Source organism: Hoplias malabaricus, chromosome 2 (assembly GCF_029633855.1).
Source record: "Hoplias malabaricus isolate fHopMal1 chromosome 2, fHopMal1.hap1, whole genome shotgun sequence".
NCBI lineage: Eukaryota > Metazoa > Chordata > Actinopteri > Characiformes > Erythrinidae > Hoplias > Hoplias malabaricus.
In genome coordinates this window covers 57,305,214-57,325,523 of record NC_089801.1, presented here as the reverse complement: position 1 = coordinate 57,325,523, position 20,310 = coordinate 57,305,214, and the positions used below count along the sequence as shown (strand labels likewise).

Sequence of the window (20,310 nt, the reverse complement as noted above, 5' to 3'; positions counted from 1 at the left end):
TACAGGTTTTCGCTCTCACAGGTTAAACACATGTCAAAAACATGTTTGGAGGACCTAGAGTGTGATGACATGTCTTGGGACACGTCATAAGGGGGAATTGTTATAGAAAATAATTTTATTACTTTGTGTTAGTGGACAAATATCCTTAAATGATTAGTTAAAATTAAGCATTTATAATTGTGTGAAATCTTGTATTGTATATGTACTCATATGAATGATTAACCAGTATTTAACCATGCATTTAAACAGTTTAGAATCTGCACACTAACTGGCATGTTGACTCAGTATTTACACCTTTCTAAATTCTTAGACTTCTAACATTGAACAGATCTGCACTTAGGCTTTTAGCATGCTGATATAAATTACAAGTGTTAGCTAGGACAGTTGAACTTTAGGGCCATTTTGACCTGAAGTCCATTAGTGACTCCTCTAAATTTTGGTGACAGAAAAGGAGGCTTGGGAAAGGAAAAGGTACTTGTCAGAAGGGCATGATGAGTGTTTTGGGGTCACAAGTGCATGGGAAACTTGCACGCGAGAAAGTTGAGTACTATCATGTCTTATTATGCATATTAATATATGTTAATCAGTTAGAAACGCCTCACCACCAGGCTATACGTCATCTGGGGAATAACTGTGGAGTCAGATGGGAGAAGACCTCAGAACTCTACTGGGGAGGCCATTAGACTCTTTTCATGTATTAGTTCTCTTGGATCCAATAAATACTTTGATTTGCTTTAAACTTCACTCGACTGGCTTTTGCAAAGCTCCTGGAACGAGCACGTGTGTGGTGGGTGTATTTTGGACCTTTTGGATATTTTAAAATTTTAATTACTTTGAGAACGGTCCAAAATAACATTTTTAATCTTCAGCGGCCGACCAGGTCACTCCCATTCCTGTGAAGGCGGCCAACCTGGCCGCTCCTGTTCCTGTGAAGGTGGCAAACCCGGCTGCAGTTCCACAGTTGTTTTGGTCTGTCCCTGTTCTGGTCCCTGTCTCTGTCCACGTCCTTGTACCTTTGTCTGCTTTTGTCTCTGTCCCTGTCACCATGTTTGTGTCAGTCCCTGTAAACATCTTGGTTCCTGTTCCCCTGCAAAGTCCTGTCCAGTCCGCGTTTCTGTCCAGTGTCTTGTCTCCTGTCTCTTCTACTATCCTGTCTCAAGTCCAGTCCCCTGTCCTTTTCTGGTACCCAACCTCAGTCCCGTCACCTGTCCTGTCTCCCTTCCAGTCCCCTGTTAATAATCATGTCTAGTCTTAGTTCCCATCTAGTGTCCAGTCTAATATCCAGCACCCTGTACTGTCCCCTGTCCAGTCTTCTGTTTCTGGTTCTGTTCTGTTCCCAGTCTTGTCTCCCTTTTCAACATCTGTTCTGTCTCATTCCCCATCCAGTGTTCAAGTCCAATCTCCTGTCCAGTCACATGCTCCTGTCCAGTCTCATGTCTCCACTCCCATCTTATCTAATTCTCTCCAGTCCCTGTTCCAGTCCCGAGTCCCATCTCCTGTTCCATTTCATCAGTCACCTGTCCAGTCTTTTGTTCAGTCGCCTGTCTGATCTCCAGTTTCGTCTCCCGTTGCTCCCCTTTGCGGGTCCAGTCTCCTGTTTCCGGTCCTGTCAACTCCCCAACTCCATTTCCTGTGTCTGGTCTTGTCCTGAGTCCTGTTGGTCTTGTTCTGCTTTGTTTTCCTGGCCCCTCCTGCGCCAGCTCCTGGGGGTCTAGGTTTACATGCCCTGAGAGTTGCATGTCTAGGAGGGGGCATGTGTCACCCCCTGGCCTAGTCTTGTCTGTTGTTTCCACCATGTGCTCACTTAGCACATGGCTCTTTGCTGTTGTTGTTGTTGTTGTTGTTGTCTACACCCTAGTCCTGCCTTAGTTCCTCCTCCTTGTCAGTGTCATTTGTAATCCTGCCCCCTTTTTATCTGTTCCAGGTGTCCCTTGTCTGTGTTATGTATTTAAGTTCCCATGTGTCACTTCCTGTTTATTGGACATTCTGTCAAGAACGCGGAGGTGGACTGACGGAGGCGGACGCACACGCTACAACACAAATACATTTATTTACAACAAGGATGTCAAACAAAGACTGACTAAGGAAATGATGATGGAGAGACAGCGGAGACAGAGGCTAGAAAACAACAAGACATAGGTAAAGAAACAATGCAATACTAGGAATTGGAACAAATCAATAAAAGACTAGGACTTGGATGAAACAATACAATACTAGGACCTGGAACGAGGAAATGACAGAGACAGACAGACCAGACTAAGCAACATGAAGAAACACAACATGACTTCGGAAAGGAAACAACAAGACTGGGAATTAGAACGAATGACCAATACAAGGAAGCGAGACAAAGGGACTAAAATACATCTCACAGACAAGACACCTGAAACAGATAACGAGGAGGACGGACAAGGAGGCAGAACAAAGGTGGGACATGGGCGGAGACATGGACAATAACAGACAGAGCCATGTGCTGAGAGCCTGTGTTTTAGCATGTGCGTCTGCCTCTGTCAGTCCGCCCCGCAATCCTGACACTGTGAAAGAAAGAAATAATCACAAACTAAAGTAAATGAGCCAAAGTTTTCTGTCCCAGCATGTGATAGCCTAAACAATCATGTTTAAATTGATCTCAATTATAAAAGTCTAGCAATCCAGCTTTCATTTGATATTCTCTAAAATGCTGCTGCAGAGTTTAGAACACGTACGAGAAAATAACCTTACACCAACTGTAAATGATCCTAAGGGTTTGGAGTAAGCCACAGCTGTGCAAGGGCTTCAAAACACCAGCAAATCAGTGAGATATATATCTGACCCCAGGTACTTCAGCTTTATACCTGTATGACCATGTAGTGGGGATGTTATGAGGAGTGAAGAAGTGTTAAAACCTCGCAATTAAGCTTAGTGTGACACAATATCTCAGTGAGACACAGTTAATGTTTCTCAAAAGAGGTCAATAAAATAGGAACAATGGCTTGGATACATTAGAGACCATGTGTTAAATGTATTATAAACATGGTTGATATGATTCCTTGTCTCATGAGAAGTACAAAATCAGTGTACAAAAACAACATCTCTTTTCAAAATATTAATTATGTTTTAGTGGAACAAATTGCCCTTTCCTGGATCAGGGACTTGTCGTGGCGGAAGGGCTTGTGTGGTCTCATGACCTCCAGGGCTATGTCATCGGGAGCTGTTAGTTACCAATAGGGTCTCCCATGGCGAACAGGTCTGGAGTGAAGATCCAGACAAACATGATCCAAAAGCATTCCTATGAGTACACCCATTAAAATTCAGTGTACCCTGCCCGGGAAAGCCCACGTAACCCGGCCGGGCTCAGCCCGAAATGGCAACGTGGGAGGATCATGTGGGCTCACCACCCGCAAGATCCAGAGTAGGGGTGCGGTGCAATGCTCATCGGGCACAGAGTGGGGGCGAAGGGGCCCCTGGTGTCGTGGAACTTGTCAGCAGAAACTGGTTCTGGGTACATGAAACATAACCTCACTGGGGTGAAAGAGCCAGAGCTGGTGCATGAGGTTGAGAGATACCAGCTAGATATAGTTGGGCTCACCTCTACAAACAGTGTAGGCTCTGGAACCAAACTCCTCGATAGGGGTTGGTCTATCTCCTACTCAGGAGTTGCACAGGGTGAGAGGCGCCAGGCGGGTGTGGGGATACTCATAAGTCCCCGGCTGGTGCTTGTACAGCTGGAGTTTGTCCCAGTTAATGAGAGGGTCGCCTCAATGCGGCTCCGGCTTACAGAGAGGAAAACTTTGACTGTTGTGTGTGCGTATGCACCAAAGAGCAGCTCAGAGTATTCGGCCTTCTTGGAGGCAGTGACTGGAGTTCTAGAGGGAATTCCATGCACTGACTCTATTGTTTTACTGGGGGAATTCAATTCTCACATTGGCAATGACTGGGAAACCTGGAGAGGAGTGATTGGGAGGAACGGACTGCCTGATCTAAACCCGAGTGGTGTGATGTTGACTTCTGTGCTAGCCATGGTTTGTCCATAACGAACAGCATGTTCGAACATAAGATTGCTCATATGTGTACTTGGTACCAGAGCACTCTGGGCCAAAGGTCAATGATCGACTTTGTGGTTGTGTCTTCTGACCTGAGGCCGTATGTTTTGGAGAGGGGCTGAGCTGTCAACCAATCACCATCTGGTGGTGAGTTGGATCCGATGGCGGGGAAAGCTGCGGGACAGACCTGGTAAACCCAAACGTTTAATGAGGGTGTGCTGGGCAAAGCTGGCAGATGACTCTGTCCAGATGGATTTCAACTCTCACCTTCGAGAGAACTTCTCACATGTTTCGGAGGAGGCAGGGGGAATGGAGTCTGAATGGACACTGTTCCAGACCTCCATCATGGAAGCAGTTGCATGTAGCTGTGGTCAAAAGCTTGTCGGTGCCTGTTATGGCGGCAACCCAAGAACCCGTTGGTGGACACCGGGGGTGAGGGAAGCTGTCAAGCGGAAGAAGGAGGCTTTTCAAGATTGGCTAGCTTGGGGCACTACCGATTCTGTGGATGGGTACCGGCAGGCAAAAAAGGCTGCAGCTGTGGCAGTTGCTGAAGCAAAATCCAGAGCATGGGAGGAGTTTGGAGAGGCCATGGAGAATGGCTTCAGGGCGGCCTCAAAGAGGTTCTGGAAAACACTCCGATAGCTCAGGAGGGGTAGGGGGGACACTGTCCAAGCTGTGCTCAGCAAGGATGGTGAAACTCTGAACTCGACTGAGTGTATTGTTGGGCGTTGGAATGAGCACTTTGAGGAACTCCTTAACCCGAGAGACATGCCTCCTGTGCAGGAGGTAGGGCCAGAAGTGTCTGGGGGGTCAGATTCCATTTCCTTGGCTGAAGTCACTGAGGTGGTGAAAATGCTTCACAGTGGCAAAGCTCCAGGATTGGATGAGATTTGCCCAGAGTTACTGAAGACACTCGATACTGTGTGGCTGTCTTGGATGACACGCCTATACAATACCGCACGGACATCGGGAACAGTGCCTTTGGGTTGGCAAACCGGGGTGGTGGTTCCTATTTTCAAAAAAAGGGGACCAGAGAAAGTGTGCCAATTATCGTGACATTACACTTCTCAGCCTCCCGGGGAAAGTCTATGCCAAGGTGCTGGAAAGGAGAATCCATCCGATGGTCGAACCTAGGATTTTGGAACTATGGACCAACTCTTTACTTTTGTACAGATGATTGAGGGGGCGTGGGAATTTGCTACTCCACTCTACACATGCTTTGTGGATTTGGAGAAGGCATATGACCGTGTTCCCCGAGAGATTCTGTGGGAGGTGCTCCTGGAGCATGGGGTGCCAGGGTCGCTCCGGCGAGCCGTATGGTCCTTGTACTCTCAGAGTTTGAGTTGTGTTCGCATCCTTGGTAGTAAGTCAGGCTTGTTCAGTGTGGGCATTGGACTCTGTCAGGGCTGTGCCTTATCTCCACTCCTGTTCCTGATATTCATGGACAGGGTGGCGCGGCGTAGCCTGGGGCAGGAGGGCTTTCGTCGAGGAGCTCAGGAGGTGGCATCTCTGCTTTTTGCGGACGATGTTGTTCTTCTGGCCTCTTCGCACGGAGGCCTCCACCATTCACTTGAGCAGTTTGCAGCCGAGTGTGAAGCGGTCGGTATGCAGATCAGCACCTCCAAGTCTGAGGCCATGGTTATCTCCTGGAAACAGATGGCATGCTCCCTACAGGTAAGGGGTGAGAACCTGCCCCAAGTGAAGGAGTTCAAGTATCTCGGGTTCTTGTTCATGAGTGATGGGAAGAGGGATGGTGAGGTTGACCGTGGGATAGGTGCAGCATCTGCAGTAATGCGGTCACTGTACCGCACCGTTGTGGTGAAGAGAGAGCTGAGCCATAAAGCAAAGCTCTCAATTTAACGGTCAGTCTACGTTCCCACTCTCACCTATAGTCATGAGCTCTGGGTAATGATCGAAAGAACAAGATCGCGGATACAAGTGGCTGAAATGAGTTTTCTCCGAGGGGTCGCTAGGCATACTCTTCGTGATTGGGTGAGGAGCTCAGTGACTAGGGAGGAGCTCGGAGTAGAGTCGCTGTTCCTTCGCATTGAAAGAAGTCAGTTGAGGTGGTTTGGGCATTTGATCAGGATGCCTCCTGGATGCCTCCCACTGGAGGTATACCAGGCACGTCCAACTGGAAGGAGGCCCCGGGGTAGACCCAGGACAAGCTGGAGGGATTATATCTCCCGGCTGTCCTGGGAACGCCTTGGGATCCCCCAGGAGGAATTGGTGGATGTTGCAAGGGACAGAGACGTCTGGGCTTCTTTGCTCGCCCTGTTGCCACCGCGACCCTGAAATGGAGAAGCGGAAAAGAAAATGTATGTAAAAGTATGTATGGAACAAATTGCAGACTGTGGAAATTTGATTACTGATATGAATTCATTAAACGTTTTACAGTGGGCAACGTGTGGCTTTGTATGTAACTGTCAAGCAGTGGGAGTGTTTGAGTGACAGGATGAGTGTGTGAGTGACAGGGGGAGTGTTTGAACTTGTCCACAGGTGTGTGTGTGTGAAAGAGAAAGCTTGTTTGTTTAAAATGTCCACAGGTATGTGAGTGACCTGGTGAGTATGACACTGTCCTCAGGTGTTAATGTTTGAATGACTGGATGAGTGTGAAATTATCTGAAGGTGTGGGTTTAAGAGTGACACAGTTTGGAGGATGCTTGGATGCTGGTGAATCCCAACAGTGTTGGAAGGAGCCCAGTTCCTCCAGACTACACAGTTCTACACCGATGTACAGCCTCATGTTAGGGGTTTTATTCCTTGCTACCTCAAACAAAACACTGGGAATAATGAACTTATGCTCATGGATAACTGCTCCACAGCATTATTTATTTATTTATTTATTTATTTATTTATTTATTGTGTGTGTTCCATTTTTACTGTTAAAATTATGTACACTATGTAAAATATTTACAAATATAAAAATATTTAAAATATTTCCATTATTTTGAAAAGTTTGTTATTCATTTATCTGCACCATTCTGATGAGTGGGTATTCAGGACCTGGTCAAACCAGTTGAGAAGCACTTTTTTAAAGAAATATCTGAAGCAGACATAATTTGACAGCTTTTCTGGGGTTTATGGGGACTGACAGTTTCCGCATGCTCTGAATTTTTACAGTAAGTTAAGAGCTGATCAAATCTATGGCCGTAAGCCTAGAATTTTGATACCTGCACTGGGGTTGTGCAGTTATTTCTGCTGAACTTTTGTAATTTTTATCACAACCTCAAACATGTAACATGTAAAATATGGGCTGTGGATGATTCTGAAACCTCTCAAATTCTAAAAAATATTTCATATTAAATGTAAGCAATAATTCATGTTCTTTCAAAATCTTTGGTTTAGATTAAGTTTAGTCCTGCACTCTATCCTTCTTTTAATAAAATATCATAATTCCAAATGTGGTTTAGTCCAGGTCTAGGCTTAATCCATCTCTGGGAAAACATATTTTTTTTGAAGGTGGGAAAAATGGTACGAACAGGTATCAGCCTTGGCCTGCCCTGGCAGTGTTTAAACTCAAGGGCAGTTTAGACTCAACTAATTGTACCGGTGAGGATACAAACTCTGACTAAACACAAAACATTCAGGATATGAGACTCTTATAATACCTTCAATGTAAAGGTCAATAATATGCATTCAAAGTGCTACCAAATATTATGTATTAATGCATTTATTGTGAAAATCTCTTTAAACATAAATGGATTGAATGATTGACTGTGTAAATAATTATTGATTTCCACAAAACAGATCTCGAAATTTAAATGAATATTGATCACCAGGATTAAAACGTATTAAATAGTGAATAAACCATTTAGTGTATTTCACTTTATTAAACAATGAACAACACATTAATAAACCTAAATAAATAGAGGCCAAAAACAAAAGACAAAAACCAGAAGAAAATGTCACAGGGTCCTAATCATTAAAGTTATCTTGAAAAACTATTTTCAGAATCTCTGAATAAGTCACACTTCAGCAAGATGACGTTAACACACCTCATCAGCCCCAGAACACACAATGACATTGTAAAAACAGGGGGCTGACTCTAAGAAATCTCCACCATTAGATGAGTCCATACTGGAACAGACTTCAGTTTCTTCATGCCCTGAGTGTTTAGGATTGTCTCTTTGATGGACAAGAAAACACAATCAGATTTAACATATTCAGACCTGATTAAACTCAGTGGAGGCCTGACATGAGCAGAGCTACAGAGTCTCACTCAAAGGCCAAAGAGAGGAGTTCTGATCAGAAACCCTATTTCAGCCCACTCTGACCCAGGCCAGGTTATTGGTTGAACTGGTCACAGACAATGAATAAATTTTTGTAAAAATACTGATTAAAACTCTTCTAACACACATACGGTTTTGCGTAAAGTAAGCTAAGCCTTCTGTAGGTGCTTGTGCTGCTCTTTCTGTTTATAGGCATGCTGATTGGCATGCTGTGTGTATAACTTAATTTCAGAAGTTTTAGTCAACTCAAGCTCATTTTTAAGTAAAAAAGTATATTTATTTACAGACAATGTTTTATATTTTAGTCAAAATAATACCCAATTTAAAAACTTGTTGTTTGTTGTATTATTGCTTTCATGTGACATCTTTATTGTTAGTTTATTATTGTTTAGGGCGGTACAGTGTTGCTGCAGGCAGTGTTTCTGTCACAGCTCTAGGGTCCTGGAGGTTGTGGGTTCAAGTCCTGCTCTGGCTGACTGTCTGTGAGGAGTGTGGTGTGTTCTCCCCGTGTCCGCATGGGTTTCTGCAGGGTGTTCCGGTTTCTTCCCACTATGTAAATCTGTGTGTGTATGTGTGAGTGTGTGTCACTCTGTGAAGGACTGATGCCCAGTGATTCCAGTGAGGCTTTGGACTCACCGCCACTCTGAACTGGATAAGGGTTACAGACAATGAATAAATGAATGAATCAATTATTGTTTTTGAAGTTTTTCAAGATAGTTTAACTTGATTTCCTTTACTTGGTTTCAGTTAATTACTACAATTAACATTGCAATTAAATATTAAATGTGAAATATTCAATTCCACCTCAATTTTCTATTCCACTTTTTTCCTCAAAGGCAACCATTATTTATATTCGAATTTCCCTCAAAATTATTCTCCAAATGAGTCTGGTGACCTCAGTTCAGACTCAAACAACATGTACAGTCACCTAATAAAGCCCAGTTCCTGACCATACAACAACTGTCAGTGGCATAAGTGACAAAAGTGAGACATATTTGGCAAAAATTAGTCTGCAATCATGGCTGACTTTTTCTGCATGCCCATCCCTACATAGATTATGTACAGAACCCTGTAACCATTAACTCTCATCTAACCACTCCACCACCATGTTTATATGATTACATCCTTGATATCAGGTCACAGTAATGTTTCAAAACTCAGATCTCATAAAACAGATCTGTATTTACTCAGAATTAAAGCTCTAAAGTTCTTAGATTATCTCAGTTTTATCTTGAATTCCAATCTCATTGTTCCAGCCCCATCAGATCATCAGTTTAGGTGTCCTTCTTCCATCTATGTAAAGTGGCATGTCACCAGTCAACTCTTGACCGTAGCTGCAGAAACACTCATACATGTGTTGTAGTATTCATGGTTACACTACTTTACCTCTTCTGTCCAGCCTCCTGATCAGATCCCTCAGTCAGTTACAGTGTGTACAGAATGCAGCTGCTAGGGTCCTCACTCAAACCAGAGAACAGACTATATCACCCCCATCCTGTAGAGTCTTCACCTGCTCCTGTTACTGACTGTGTTCAGTCAAAGTTCTACTGACCAATGTTGTCTTATCAATAAACAACTGGTATTTTTGAAATCTGTATAGACTATAGGTAAAAAATTAGCAAAAAAAACTTTTGACAAGCTGTTTCAGCAATTATTCAACAAATATACATGGGCAGAGCTTGATGCACTCTTTCATCTATAGCTCAAAGAAACTTGGCCCAAATCAAACAAAACTTGGTACACATATGTAAGTCATGACTCTGAAGTATTGTGCCAAATGTGACTACATTGCACAGAAAGGGGGCGCTACAATTAGACAACAACATGTTGCATAAGTTATTAACTGATTACACCGCCACCTAGAGATGCCGTACCAGCAAGATGAGATAGGTATATTCTGAAGACCATGGGAAAGGAGCTTGTGCTTTTACATAACATATGGCTAAAGCATTTTTGAGTGACAAGCTGCACTGCTCTTTTTAAGCAGACAATGCAATCACACAGTAATGAAAGTTCAAATATGTTTTGATAATTATTAAAGTTCAGGTTCTTACGATTCTCATTATACCACATATGTCCATATTGAATGCTTAGCCAGAGCCTAGTTCATGCTCAAAATATGTCTGTTACATCTCATCTATGCTTTCAGACTTCTCTCTGTTATGCAGAGTCCCCTCAACCCCTCCCTCTCCTCTGCACACAGACTGTCACCTCTCCCCCTCCCCTCCCCCCTGTCAGTCAAAGAGGTCCAGAAGACACAGACACAGTGCCCACAGGAGCACTTTGTAGATCTAAAATTACACAGAGGAGTCCACCTCTTACTCTGCATACTATCATTGCTCCTTTTCACATGTTCTTCAATCGTCAGCACACCCACACAGCAGGTGTGCTGAAAATGTATAAGTTACTGTCTCTGCCTATATATATAAATTTGACCAATAAAATAGGTGTATCTAACAGCGTGGACAGTGAGTGGAAACAGGTGTTAAATTCTCAGGCAGTACTGCTCTGTCTGATCCATTCATAAGAGCGCTACACACAGTGCCATATCACCACAATGTCAGTGTCACTGCAGTGCTGAGAATTATCCACCACCCAAATCATATCTGCTTTGTTGGGGTCCTGAACATTGGGTCAGAATCCAGGGTGAAATTCCAGAGTCAGTTCTGTGCTCTGTGCTGTCTCTGTAACCCAAGCCCAACCATCAGACCAGAAATTCACCTACTCATCCACTACCACTCCCTCTTAAAATCCTGCTCTGCTGAGACACCACAACACCAAGAATCACATTTAAAAGCATTACAAAATCTATCCTAAAGTGTGGCTCTTGTATCAGGAAATGTGATATGCTATCCTCTTTCTCTGCAAAGATTGCTCACTTTCACCCTGGTCTTCAGTTGTCTGGACACCCATACGGGAGGTATGATTCAGGTGTTGGAGTTTTAAATCCCTCAGCATCACTGCTGGACTGAGAATAGTCCACAGTCAAACACATCAAGCAGACAGTGTCCTGTGTCCACTGATGACGGACTCAAGTACAAGCAACTCCGCATCATATCTGCTGTTTGGGGGTCCTGAACATTAGGATGAGAAACAGGGTGCAAATCCAGAGTCACTTCTGTGCTCTATGCTGTCTCTGTCATCCACTACTCCTCCATTTCAAGCTACATCTCCAAAGAGATGCCAGAACACCAAGCACCACCTTCAAAACACTATACAAACTTCCCAAAAAATCCCCTTCTGTCTCTTAAAAGCTCACATGCTGGCGCTTTGTTCTTCTACCAGCAAATACAAGCTTGGACCCCGGGAACTGTCACTTGCAGCTATATTTTTTATTTACTTCATGTTTGTTAATGATGCTTTTACAGGGAAGATATGAGCTGTGTTTGTTTCTTTGATGTGTGTTAATGACACCTTTACTAGTGATCTAAGACAATTAAAATATGTAGAGAATGTTAATGTATTTTCATAATTTGACTTAAAGTATATAGCTATTATATTTTTTATAAATATATTTCAAGTGTTTGTTTTCTGTTTGTTTGTTTTGTTTTAATGTATTCATTATGGTTTACAGCTTATAAAAACCTGAAATCCAGTGACTCAAATTGTTACATTTTTCGTAACATTAAAGGATGCACAGTATAATGAAAAGGTTATACAGAATGCACTCAGTACATTGTTGGGGCTCCTTTAACAGTGCAGAGTGGCACGGATACACTTTTTTTTTTATTTTATTAATGAGTCGAATTTCTCATCTTTGTAAAGTCAGCAGTTTTCTCCCTGATTGTGGTTGCATGTGCTGAGCTAGAATGATAAACTCACAGTATTTACACAGTTTTAATAGAGATTTACTCAAACTTCAAATAAAATATGCACACAAACTATACATAACTATAAATCATACTGATCAAAAGTAAATCCATATTTTTGAATATGTTCAGATTTTTTGAGAAGCACTAGTAGAGGGTTATGGTGAGTGATGTTTGTTTATTTAAACTGACGAAGATCTATGAGATGTATTACATGATTTTATTAATTTACACACTTTTGGAGTGATCTTTAATAAATTTGTGTTTGTGCTTATTATCATTTAAACGTCCTCTTTCCCAGTGTTACATAACTAATGGTGTAAGGCTGAAATATGCTGTCCGTCCCTTTACACAGTTTTCTCTGAAATCACCTGACTATTTTTTGTTAATTTCCACTTGGCACTTGGCCAGACTTACTGAACTATAAAAAGGAGTGTGGACATCTTTCATTTGCACTGCTCATTTTAGCAGCCAAACGAGTGCAGATCTCTAGTCTACTCCACACACAGGTGAGGAATCTTTCTCCATCCCTTTTATTGGTGCAGTGGAATTTAAATGCAAACTCAAAATTATATTCAATCATATAAACATACATATTCATATTTTCTTTATATTATAGGCCACAAGACCTCTACTGTTACATTTCTTTATGTAATATATCTTTAATGATACTGTATTTTAAAATTATTTCAACTGGTAAAGAATTTGAGTTTGTAAAACATTAGCATTAGGCTTCGGTTACCTGAATTGGCTTCTCTAATAATTGTCCTGGTGTGAGTGAATGAGTGTGTATGTGTGGGAGTGAATGTGTGTGTGCCCAGATATGGATTGGCTCTCTATACTGGGTGAAACCCCAGTGCCTGATGTAGTCCTCCAGGTGGACAGTTCCTGGTCGAGAGTCACTGTGTGCATTTGTCTGCCGCTTCTCACCAGATTAGTTAGGAATCCATGAAAACGTCAGCGTAGGGGCAGTTCCAACGCACTTGGTGGTTGCTGGAGCATGGCCAGCTGGTCTGAAGCGTGGAGCAGGAGCTCGACAGTCATACATCAGTGTCCAGAAGGACAGGTGGGCGGTCGTTTACTCGGAAAAATGCAGAGGGATGGATTTAGTTTGGATCTGTTTTGGTCAAAGGAATGCAGAAAATGTGAACATTTCCAGAGTATGGCTAATGACTCCGGCAGATCTGACTATGACAGTTTTAACTAAAAGGAGAGAACCAGAAGGACATAGAGATGTGGGAGCACCCTGAAACACTGGCATCCCTCCGCTCCACCGTCAACAGTGGAGACGTCAGCAGAGGAGCAAAATCGGAATGTCTCATATCCCATGTTTTCTGACTTAGGCAGCTCACACAGTTTCACTGTGTGGGTTGGTAGGCTCCAGATCCACACTTTACAAATACACACTTTTCATATAACTATGCTCTGAAAAAAGATTTTTTTCTATATGTCCCCTTTAAAGTTTGGAAAGTAACTATTCATGCTACAATAAAATAATAAATATTACTACTGAAAGGTAATGTCCAAATATTATTGTGACATCCCTGATATGTTATATAGTTTGTTCACTATTATTCTGTGTTTTTAGACTAACTAAAAATATCAATTTAAAAAAGCAAGTAATCAAAATTAGTACTTCTTGCCAGTGTTCACATAGTTAGAAAACCTCTAATAATTAATTAATTATAATAATTAAAAAATATGTTTGATGACAGATGATGTTTATATAATGAAAATTTAAAAATGACACTCTGACTCATGGAAGTAGTAGAACACTCTTGGTTGTTGAACTGTGAGGAACAGGTCTCCCATCACAGACAGTAACTGGTTATGGGTTCTATTGGTTCCACAGAGAAACACTGTATGTTTACTTTTATTAATGGAATATGTGTTATTTTTGAAGGCTGATTAAAAATGGTGAATGCTAAATGTTTAATCATTTGTTCTTTTTTCTTTCTACAGGATTCAGACTCCACTATGATGGTGAGGTTATATTAATTTATAAAAAAAAGATCAAAATTATTTCTGAAAAAGCTTCTGTAAAAGCTTAAATTACACATCTGTGTACTCAGTCAAAAGAAAGGGTTTTTTGTTTTCGTGACTGTATTTACGTTTTATACTCTACGGAGAACACATTTATGATGTTTACACATTTTAGTTTTTCTATCATCTATTAGAAAAAAATCCTAAATGTCATTTAAATTATTTTTATCAATTTGTTAAACTCAGACCTCGTCAACACGTATCTGGATATTTTTAAAAAACATATGTTTTTGCCTATGATTTTGGCCTCTTGTCCAATGTAAACATTGCTCTAATCCTAACCCTAATCCCCCTACTGGACTGGCATGATAATGTAACCGTATTTGTATTAGTCTGGACTGGGGCATTTTCAAAAACTGAGGGAGGAAAATCTCAGTTTTTAAAAATATCCAGATCTGTGTGGACGGGGTCTCAGCTAATAAATGCTTACTCTTCATTAAAATGTACAGTTCTGTGTTTTATGTAAAGAATATGGCATTAATGTTATATTTTCTGTGTTTTTATATATATTTTTTAATTCCACCAGTTAGCTTGAGTGTTAACTTTAGCATTAGTGCCAGACTCCAACACTCCACCTCTACATTTTTTCTTATCGTCTCTGGAGAGAACGTGGCCACTTATATTGCACTCAGAATGTAGAGGACAACAGGTAACAGGACTAGAGTAACTGCACATGAACTCATATTTCTGACTTGTTTTTAGCTGCTGCTTGCTCTAGTGCTCCCCCTGGTGGTGCAGGCTGCTCCTCTGACCGTCTTCAACCCTCAGGACTGCGAGGACGTTTACAACAATGTCTCGGAGAAAAGTGGAGTTTACACCATTTACCCCGGGGCCCCAGATACAGCTGTGAAAGTTTACTGTGATATGGGCTGTGACAATGACCGCGGAAAGTGGACAGTGAGTAGTAAACTTTCAAGGAAGAATAAGAAGGCCTTCTACATTATTTACATTTTAAGAAACCGATTACTCCTTATATTTACATTTCTACATAATTCACGAGATAAAGAATCAGAAAATGAAATTGATCTATCTCTCTCTCTCAATCTCTCTCTCTCTCACTCTCTCTCTCTCTCTCTCAGGTGATTCAGAGGAGGACAGATGGTAGTGTGAATTTCTACAGATCCTGGGAGCAGTACAAGAACGGCTTTGGGGACGCGAGCAATGAATACTGGCTGGGTGAGGTGTCTGCTTTATTGATCCACAAGGGAACTTTTACAGTTAGCTGCCTTTATTTTCTCTGGGTTTAATTATCATCTCATTCTGTTACAGTGCTATGACAAAAGATTTAGACAGTGAGACAGTGTGGGGACGGTATGGAGGGAAAAGTAGTGTGGAAATATGACGCATTGAAAATCCATATTCATCTCGTCATGTATTCAAAATCAGTAGAATTTAGTCATTTTTCTTCCTTGAGGGTTAAGGGCCTGTTCCATGGGCACCACCAGGAATCCCCAGTGAGATGATAAAGATATTAAAAGGTATATAGATTCTGGTAGAAGGACTGTGTAAAGTTGTGCTATATTTGACACAGGTCTGCAGAACATCTTCTTCATCACATCCAGAGGAAAGTATGAGCTGAGAATTTACATGGAGGACTTTGAGAAAGGAAGCGTTTACGCTCATTACACCTCCTTCTTCATCGACTCAGAGACGTACAGGTACAAACTGCACATCTCCGGCTTCATCAACGGAGGCGCAGGTGAGCCACCAGATTCCTCATCCACTTTAGTTACTGATGAGATATGAGCTGTTTAACCTCACTGTCAGGACAAGACAGGGAAACAATACCATTTAACACATTTTACATTCCAGTTTACAAGTGTCAAACAAGTCCTGTAACATTATCTCTTTACATTAACTTAACTTTAATGTTAAAGGTGACATTTTACCCAACAAATGGTGTGAGTAGTTTGTGTGCGAAACAGAAACAGACATATTTGATTTCAACTTACTCCTTAAGAGAACAAATACAAATACACACACACACACACACAGACACACAGCGTGCCCACACACCTTAGTTCTTAATGTGGAATGGAAGATTTTCTAAGCAATAGTGTGATAGCTAAAAGTGTAGCTTAAACAAGGCTCTAAGAAGTCATAATTTTCTGGGATTTTTTCTGATTAAACACTGCAACACTGATCTTTATTCAGTGAAATGTTTATCCTATTAGGTATATCTAATATTCCTGGTTGATATTTCTAAGCGCTGCTGGCACAGCAGGTAGTGTTGCAGTCACAAAGCTCCAGGGACCTGGAAGTTGTAAGTTCGATTCCCGCTCAGGGTGACTGTCTGTGAGGAGTTGGTGTGTTCTCCACGTGTCTACGTGGGTTCCCTCTGGGTGCTCCGGTTTCGTCCCACGGCCCAAAACGCATGTTGATAGGTGGATTGGTGACTCAAAAATGTCTGTGAGTGAAAGTGTGTGTGTGAACTGGATAAGCGGTTACAGATAATGAATGAATGAATGAATGATATTTCTAATACTTCAGAGATTTGAAAGTTTATTCACCAGTTTCTAGAGTGCTTTACATGTCTTAAGTGATATTAATTGAAAGCATTTCTTTCACTTTCTCTGATGTGACTGTGACACTACCTGCTGCGCCACCATGCCGACCTTTCTAAAAACATAATATATTATATATTTTCAGGAGAATCACTGCTGTATCACAATGAGCGAGAGTTCGCTACATTTGACAAAGACACTAACAACTGCGCTGTGGCTTATTCTGGTGGACACTGGTATTACAACTGTATTCAGTCCAACCCTAATGGCCTTTACAAGTGGGGACCTTCAGCTAGTGCCAACACCGCCGTCAACTGGTGCAGCTGGAAAGGCTGCAATTATTCCCTCAAGTCCTTTGTGATGAAGATTAGACGAGCTGTTTAACATCACAGGTTTAAGGCTGGAACTCAGGAATAATCCATGATATTGTACCTCACACTGACAAAAATGCTTCCTCAGCAGGAGAAATCAGTTTAATACTCATCCCTAGCTCTGAACTTTCTCATTCTGAGATCGTTATGAGAATATTACTGTATTATTTAAGGATTATCAAGACATTATTGGCTTATGTCATTATACAAAGTGAATTTTTGTTTGTACAATTAGTGAAATGTAGGGGGTAACACCATTAAAATTTTCCTGCCCCAGATAAGACCCCTACAAAAACAAAGGGTCCTTAATTCATATGCCAAACAATTAAAATTATTTGCCAGTATAATTTATAGAGAATTTTGCTTCATAGACTTTATTAAATATTTGCTTAAAACAAACAGAAATAAATAAATACATTTTAGAAAAACGTCAAAAAACCTCAAACACATTATCTAGTGTAATACATTTTTACAACAATCCAAACATGTGAGCTATATTTAAGATCACCTTGCTAAGACATTATTTTTCAGTGTAAAACTCTGCTTTCGAAACTCTGACTTGATAATGCAATGGGAAATTATTTTTGTGATTTAGATTTTCTTAAATCGAATATTTACTTCAGTTTTGTATCAGCTTGTTGCCTGTTGAGATATTTGTGTGAAAGATTTGTAATCACTTGCTTAATGACAATACCATATCATCAAAATGTAAAATGTATCTAAATATCTCCAGAGAGTTGATACATAATCCACCCTGCGATTGGTGGATGGGAATGATTGTTCATGCCTAAATCTCTTTGTTCTTTCTTTCTCTATCAAAAGCATTAAATAAAAAGCAAAGATTAAATTTTTGTACTAATGTGTTTCTTTATTACATATTCTGTTATATTATATATATATTAGCAAAAATACATTTTCAAACCCCCACACAAACAAACTGTGGGGAAATTTGATATGAGAGACATACACTGGAGTCATTTGATATGAGAGAGACACACTGGGGACATTTGACATGAGAGAAACTCACTGGGGACATTTGATATTAGAGAAACACACTGTGCTATGGTTAATTTTTCTGTACAGTGGTATTACTGGCAGACTTTAACAATTAGAATATTGATGTTAACAAATCATACAAAATCTAGGTACTATGTGGACATTGTCCTTGTCTCAGGTTTAAGTGGCTTAAACATAAAATATATATATATATATATATATTGTACACATATTTACTTCACCATCTGTACTGTTGTGCGGCACGGTGGCGCAGCAGGTAGTGTCGCTGTCACACAGCTCCAGGGGCCTGGAGGTTGTGAGTTCATTTCCCACTCTGGGTGACTGTCTGTAAGGAGTTGGTGTGTCCTCCCCGTGTCCGTGTGGGTTTCCTCCGGGTGCTCCAGTTTCCTCCCAGAGTCCAAAAACGCACGTTGGTAGGTGGATTGGTGCAACTAAAAAGTGTGTGTGTAGTGTCTGTAAGTGATCCTAAAGGTTTCAGTAAACCTCAGCTGAGCAAAGGCTTCAAAGCACCAACACATCAGTGACAGAGACCAGGCACTTCAGTTTTACACATCATAAATAAGACCTTGCATTTGGGTGGAAGTTATGAGGAAGACCAACAATGGAGCCTAGAGCGATACTATACCGCAGTTCAAAGAATAAGTAAATCTTGTGTTTACAGGTGTTCTTCTTTTTGTAGGTAATTCTGTGGAGACACACAATGGACAGAAGTTCTCCACATTCAACAAAGACCAGTATACAGGGGGATGCTGTGCTAAGAATCACCTAGGAGCATTTTGGTCCTGTTCCTGTCACCATGCTAATCCTAATGGTGTTTATTTGTGTGGAAATGGAGGCACACATTATGCCATTGGAAATGTGTGGAATCACTGGAAAGGCTATGATTATGGAATGAAGTTCATCAGCATGAAAATCAGACATGTGTCTGAGACCCAAGCATAACTTCCCCTTCCCAGATATAAAATTAATTCAAAAACAATTGTTACATTTTGGTTGTAAAAACTGTTTAAAGAGATCATATTTCCCTGTGAAGAATGTGGGGTAGACTTCTTAACATCCTGTGACCATAATGAATTACTACACTTACAAACTTATATTCATAAAAGTGTGTAAGGGCACAGTTCACTGTGGACAGTTTAATTTATGTGTGAATCTTTCCAGAGGTGTAAAATCACAGAAAATTGATAAGGCTGAAATCCAAAATAGAGTGACTGAAATCATTTCTAGACATGAAAGCTGGTTTGCACCTATGGCCTTTGATGTTTTTTTTTCATACCACCAACAACTTAGCAACAACAGCAACATCAACCAATTCCTCCTGTGGGATCCCAAGGCGTTCCCAGGACAGCCAGGAGATTTAATCCCTCCAGCGTGTCCTGGGTCTACCCCGGGGCCTCCTTTCAGTTGGATGTGCCTGGTATACCTCCAGTGGGAGGCATCCAGGAGGCATCCTGATCAGATGCCCAAACCACCTCAACTGACTTCTTTCAATGCGAAGGAGCAGTGACTCTACTCCGAGCTCCTCCCTAGTCACTGAGCTCCACACCCGATCACGGAGAGTACGCCCAGTGACCCGTCGGAGAAAGCTCATTTCGGCCGCTTGTATCCGCCATATTGTTCTTTCGGTCTATACCCAGAGCTCATGACCATAGGTGAGAGTGGGAACGTAGACTCACCGGTAAATTGAGAGCTTTGCTTTATGGCCCAGCTCTCTCTTCAACACAACGGTGCGGCACAGTAACCGCATTACTGCAGACGCTGCACCTATCCTATGGTCAATCTCACCATCCCTCTTCCCATCACTTGTGAACAAGAACCCTAGTTACTTGAACTCCTTCACTTGGGGCAGGTTCTCACCCCTTACCTGAAGGGAGCATGCCATCTGTTTCTGGGAGATAACCATGGCCTCAGACTTGGAGGTGCTGATCCGCATACCGACCGCTTCACACTCGGCTGCAAACTGCTCAAGTGAACGCTGGAGGCCTCCGTGCGAAGAAGCCAGAAGAACAACATCATCCGCAAAAAGCATAGATGCCACCTCCTGAGCTCCTAGACGGATGCCCTCTTGCCCCAGGCTACGCCGCGCCACCCTGTCCATGAATATCAGGAACAGGAGTGGAGATAAGGCACAGCCCTGACGGAGTCCAATGCCCACACTGAACAAGCTTGACTTACTACCAAGGATGCGAACAGAACTCAAACTCTGAGAGTACAAGGACCGTACGGCTCACCAGAGCGACCCTGGCACCCCATACTCCTGGAGCACCTCCCACAGAATCTCTCGGGGAACATGGTCATATGTCTTCTCCAAATCC

The 20,310-nt window shown here is 41.8% G+C and overlaps 1 protein-coding gene across 1 annotated transcript; it reads left to right on the top strand.

The window, feature by feature from the left end:
• The first annotated feature begins 13,913 nt into the window (after positions 1-13,913).
• On the top strand, positions 13,914-18,937 carry LOC136686674 (microfibril-associated glycoprotein 4-like). Its single transcript, XM_066660590.1, has 5 exons — positions 13,914-14,043; positions 14,806-15,000; positions 15,183-15,279; positions 15,635-15,802; positions 18,675-18,937. Exons 1-5 carry the CDS (start codon positions 13,975-13,977, stop codon positions 18,935-18,937), a joined length of 792 nt encoding a protein of 263 aa, XP_066516687.1. The 5' UTR covers positions 13,914-13,974.
• The last annotated feature ends 1,373 nt before the right edge of the window (positions 18,938-20,310 follow it).

Excerpts from the sequence above, each read along its gene's own strand:
- LOC136686674 (XM_066660590.1), top strand. The coding sequence starts at position 13,975 with ATGGTGAATGCTAAATGTTTAATCATTTGTTCTTTTTTCTTTCTACAG. Across the intron at positions 14,044-14,805 it reads ATTCAGACTCCACTATGATG|CTGCTGCTTGCTCTAGTGCT; the intron begins GTGAGGTTATAT and ends ACTTGTTTTTAG. Across the intron at positions 15,280-15,634 it reads GAGCAATGAATACTGGCTGG|GTCTGCAGAACATCTTCTTC; the intron begins GTGAGGTGTCTG and ends TATTTGACACAG.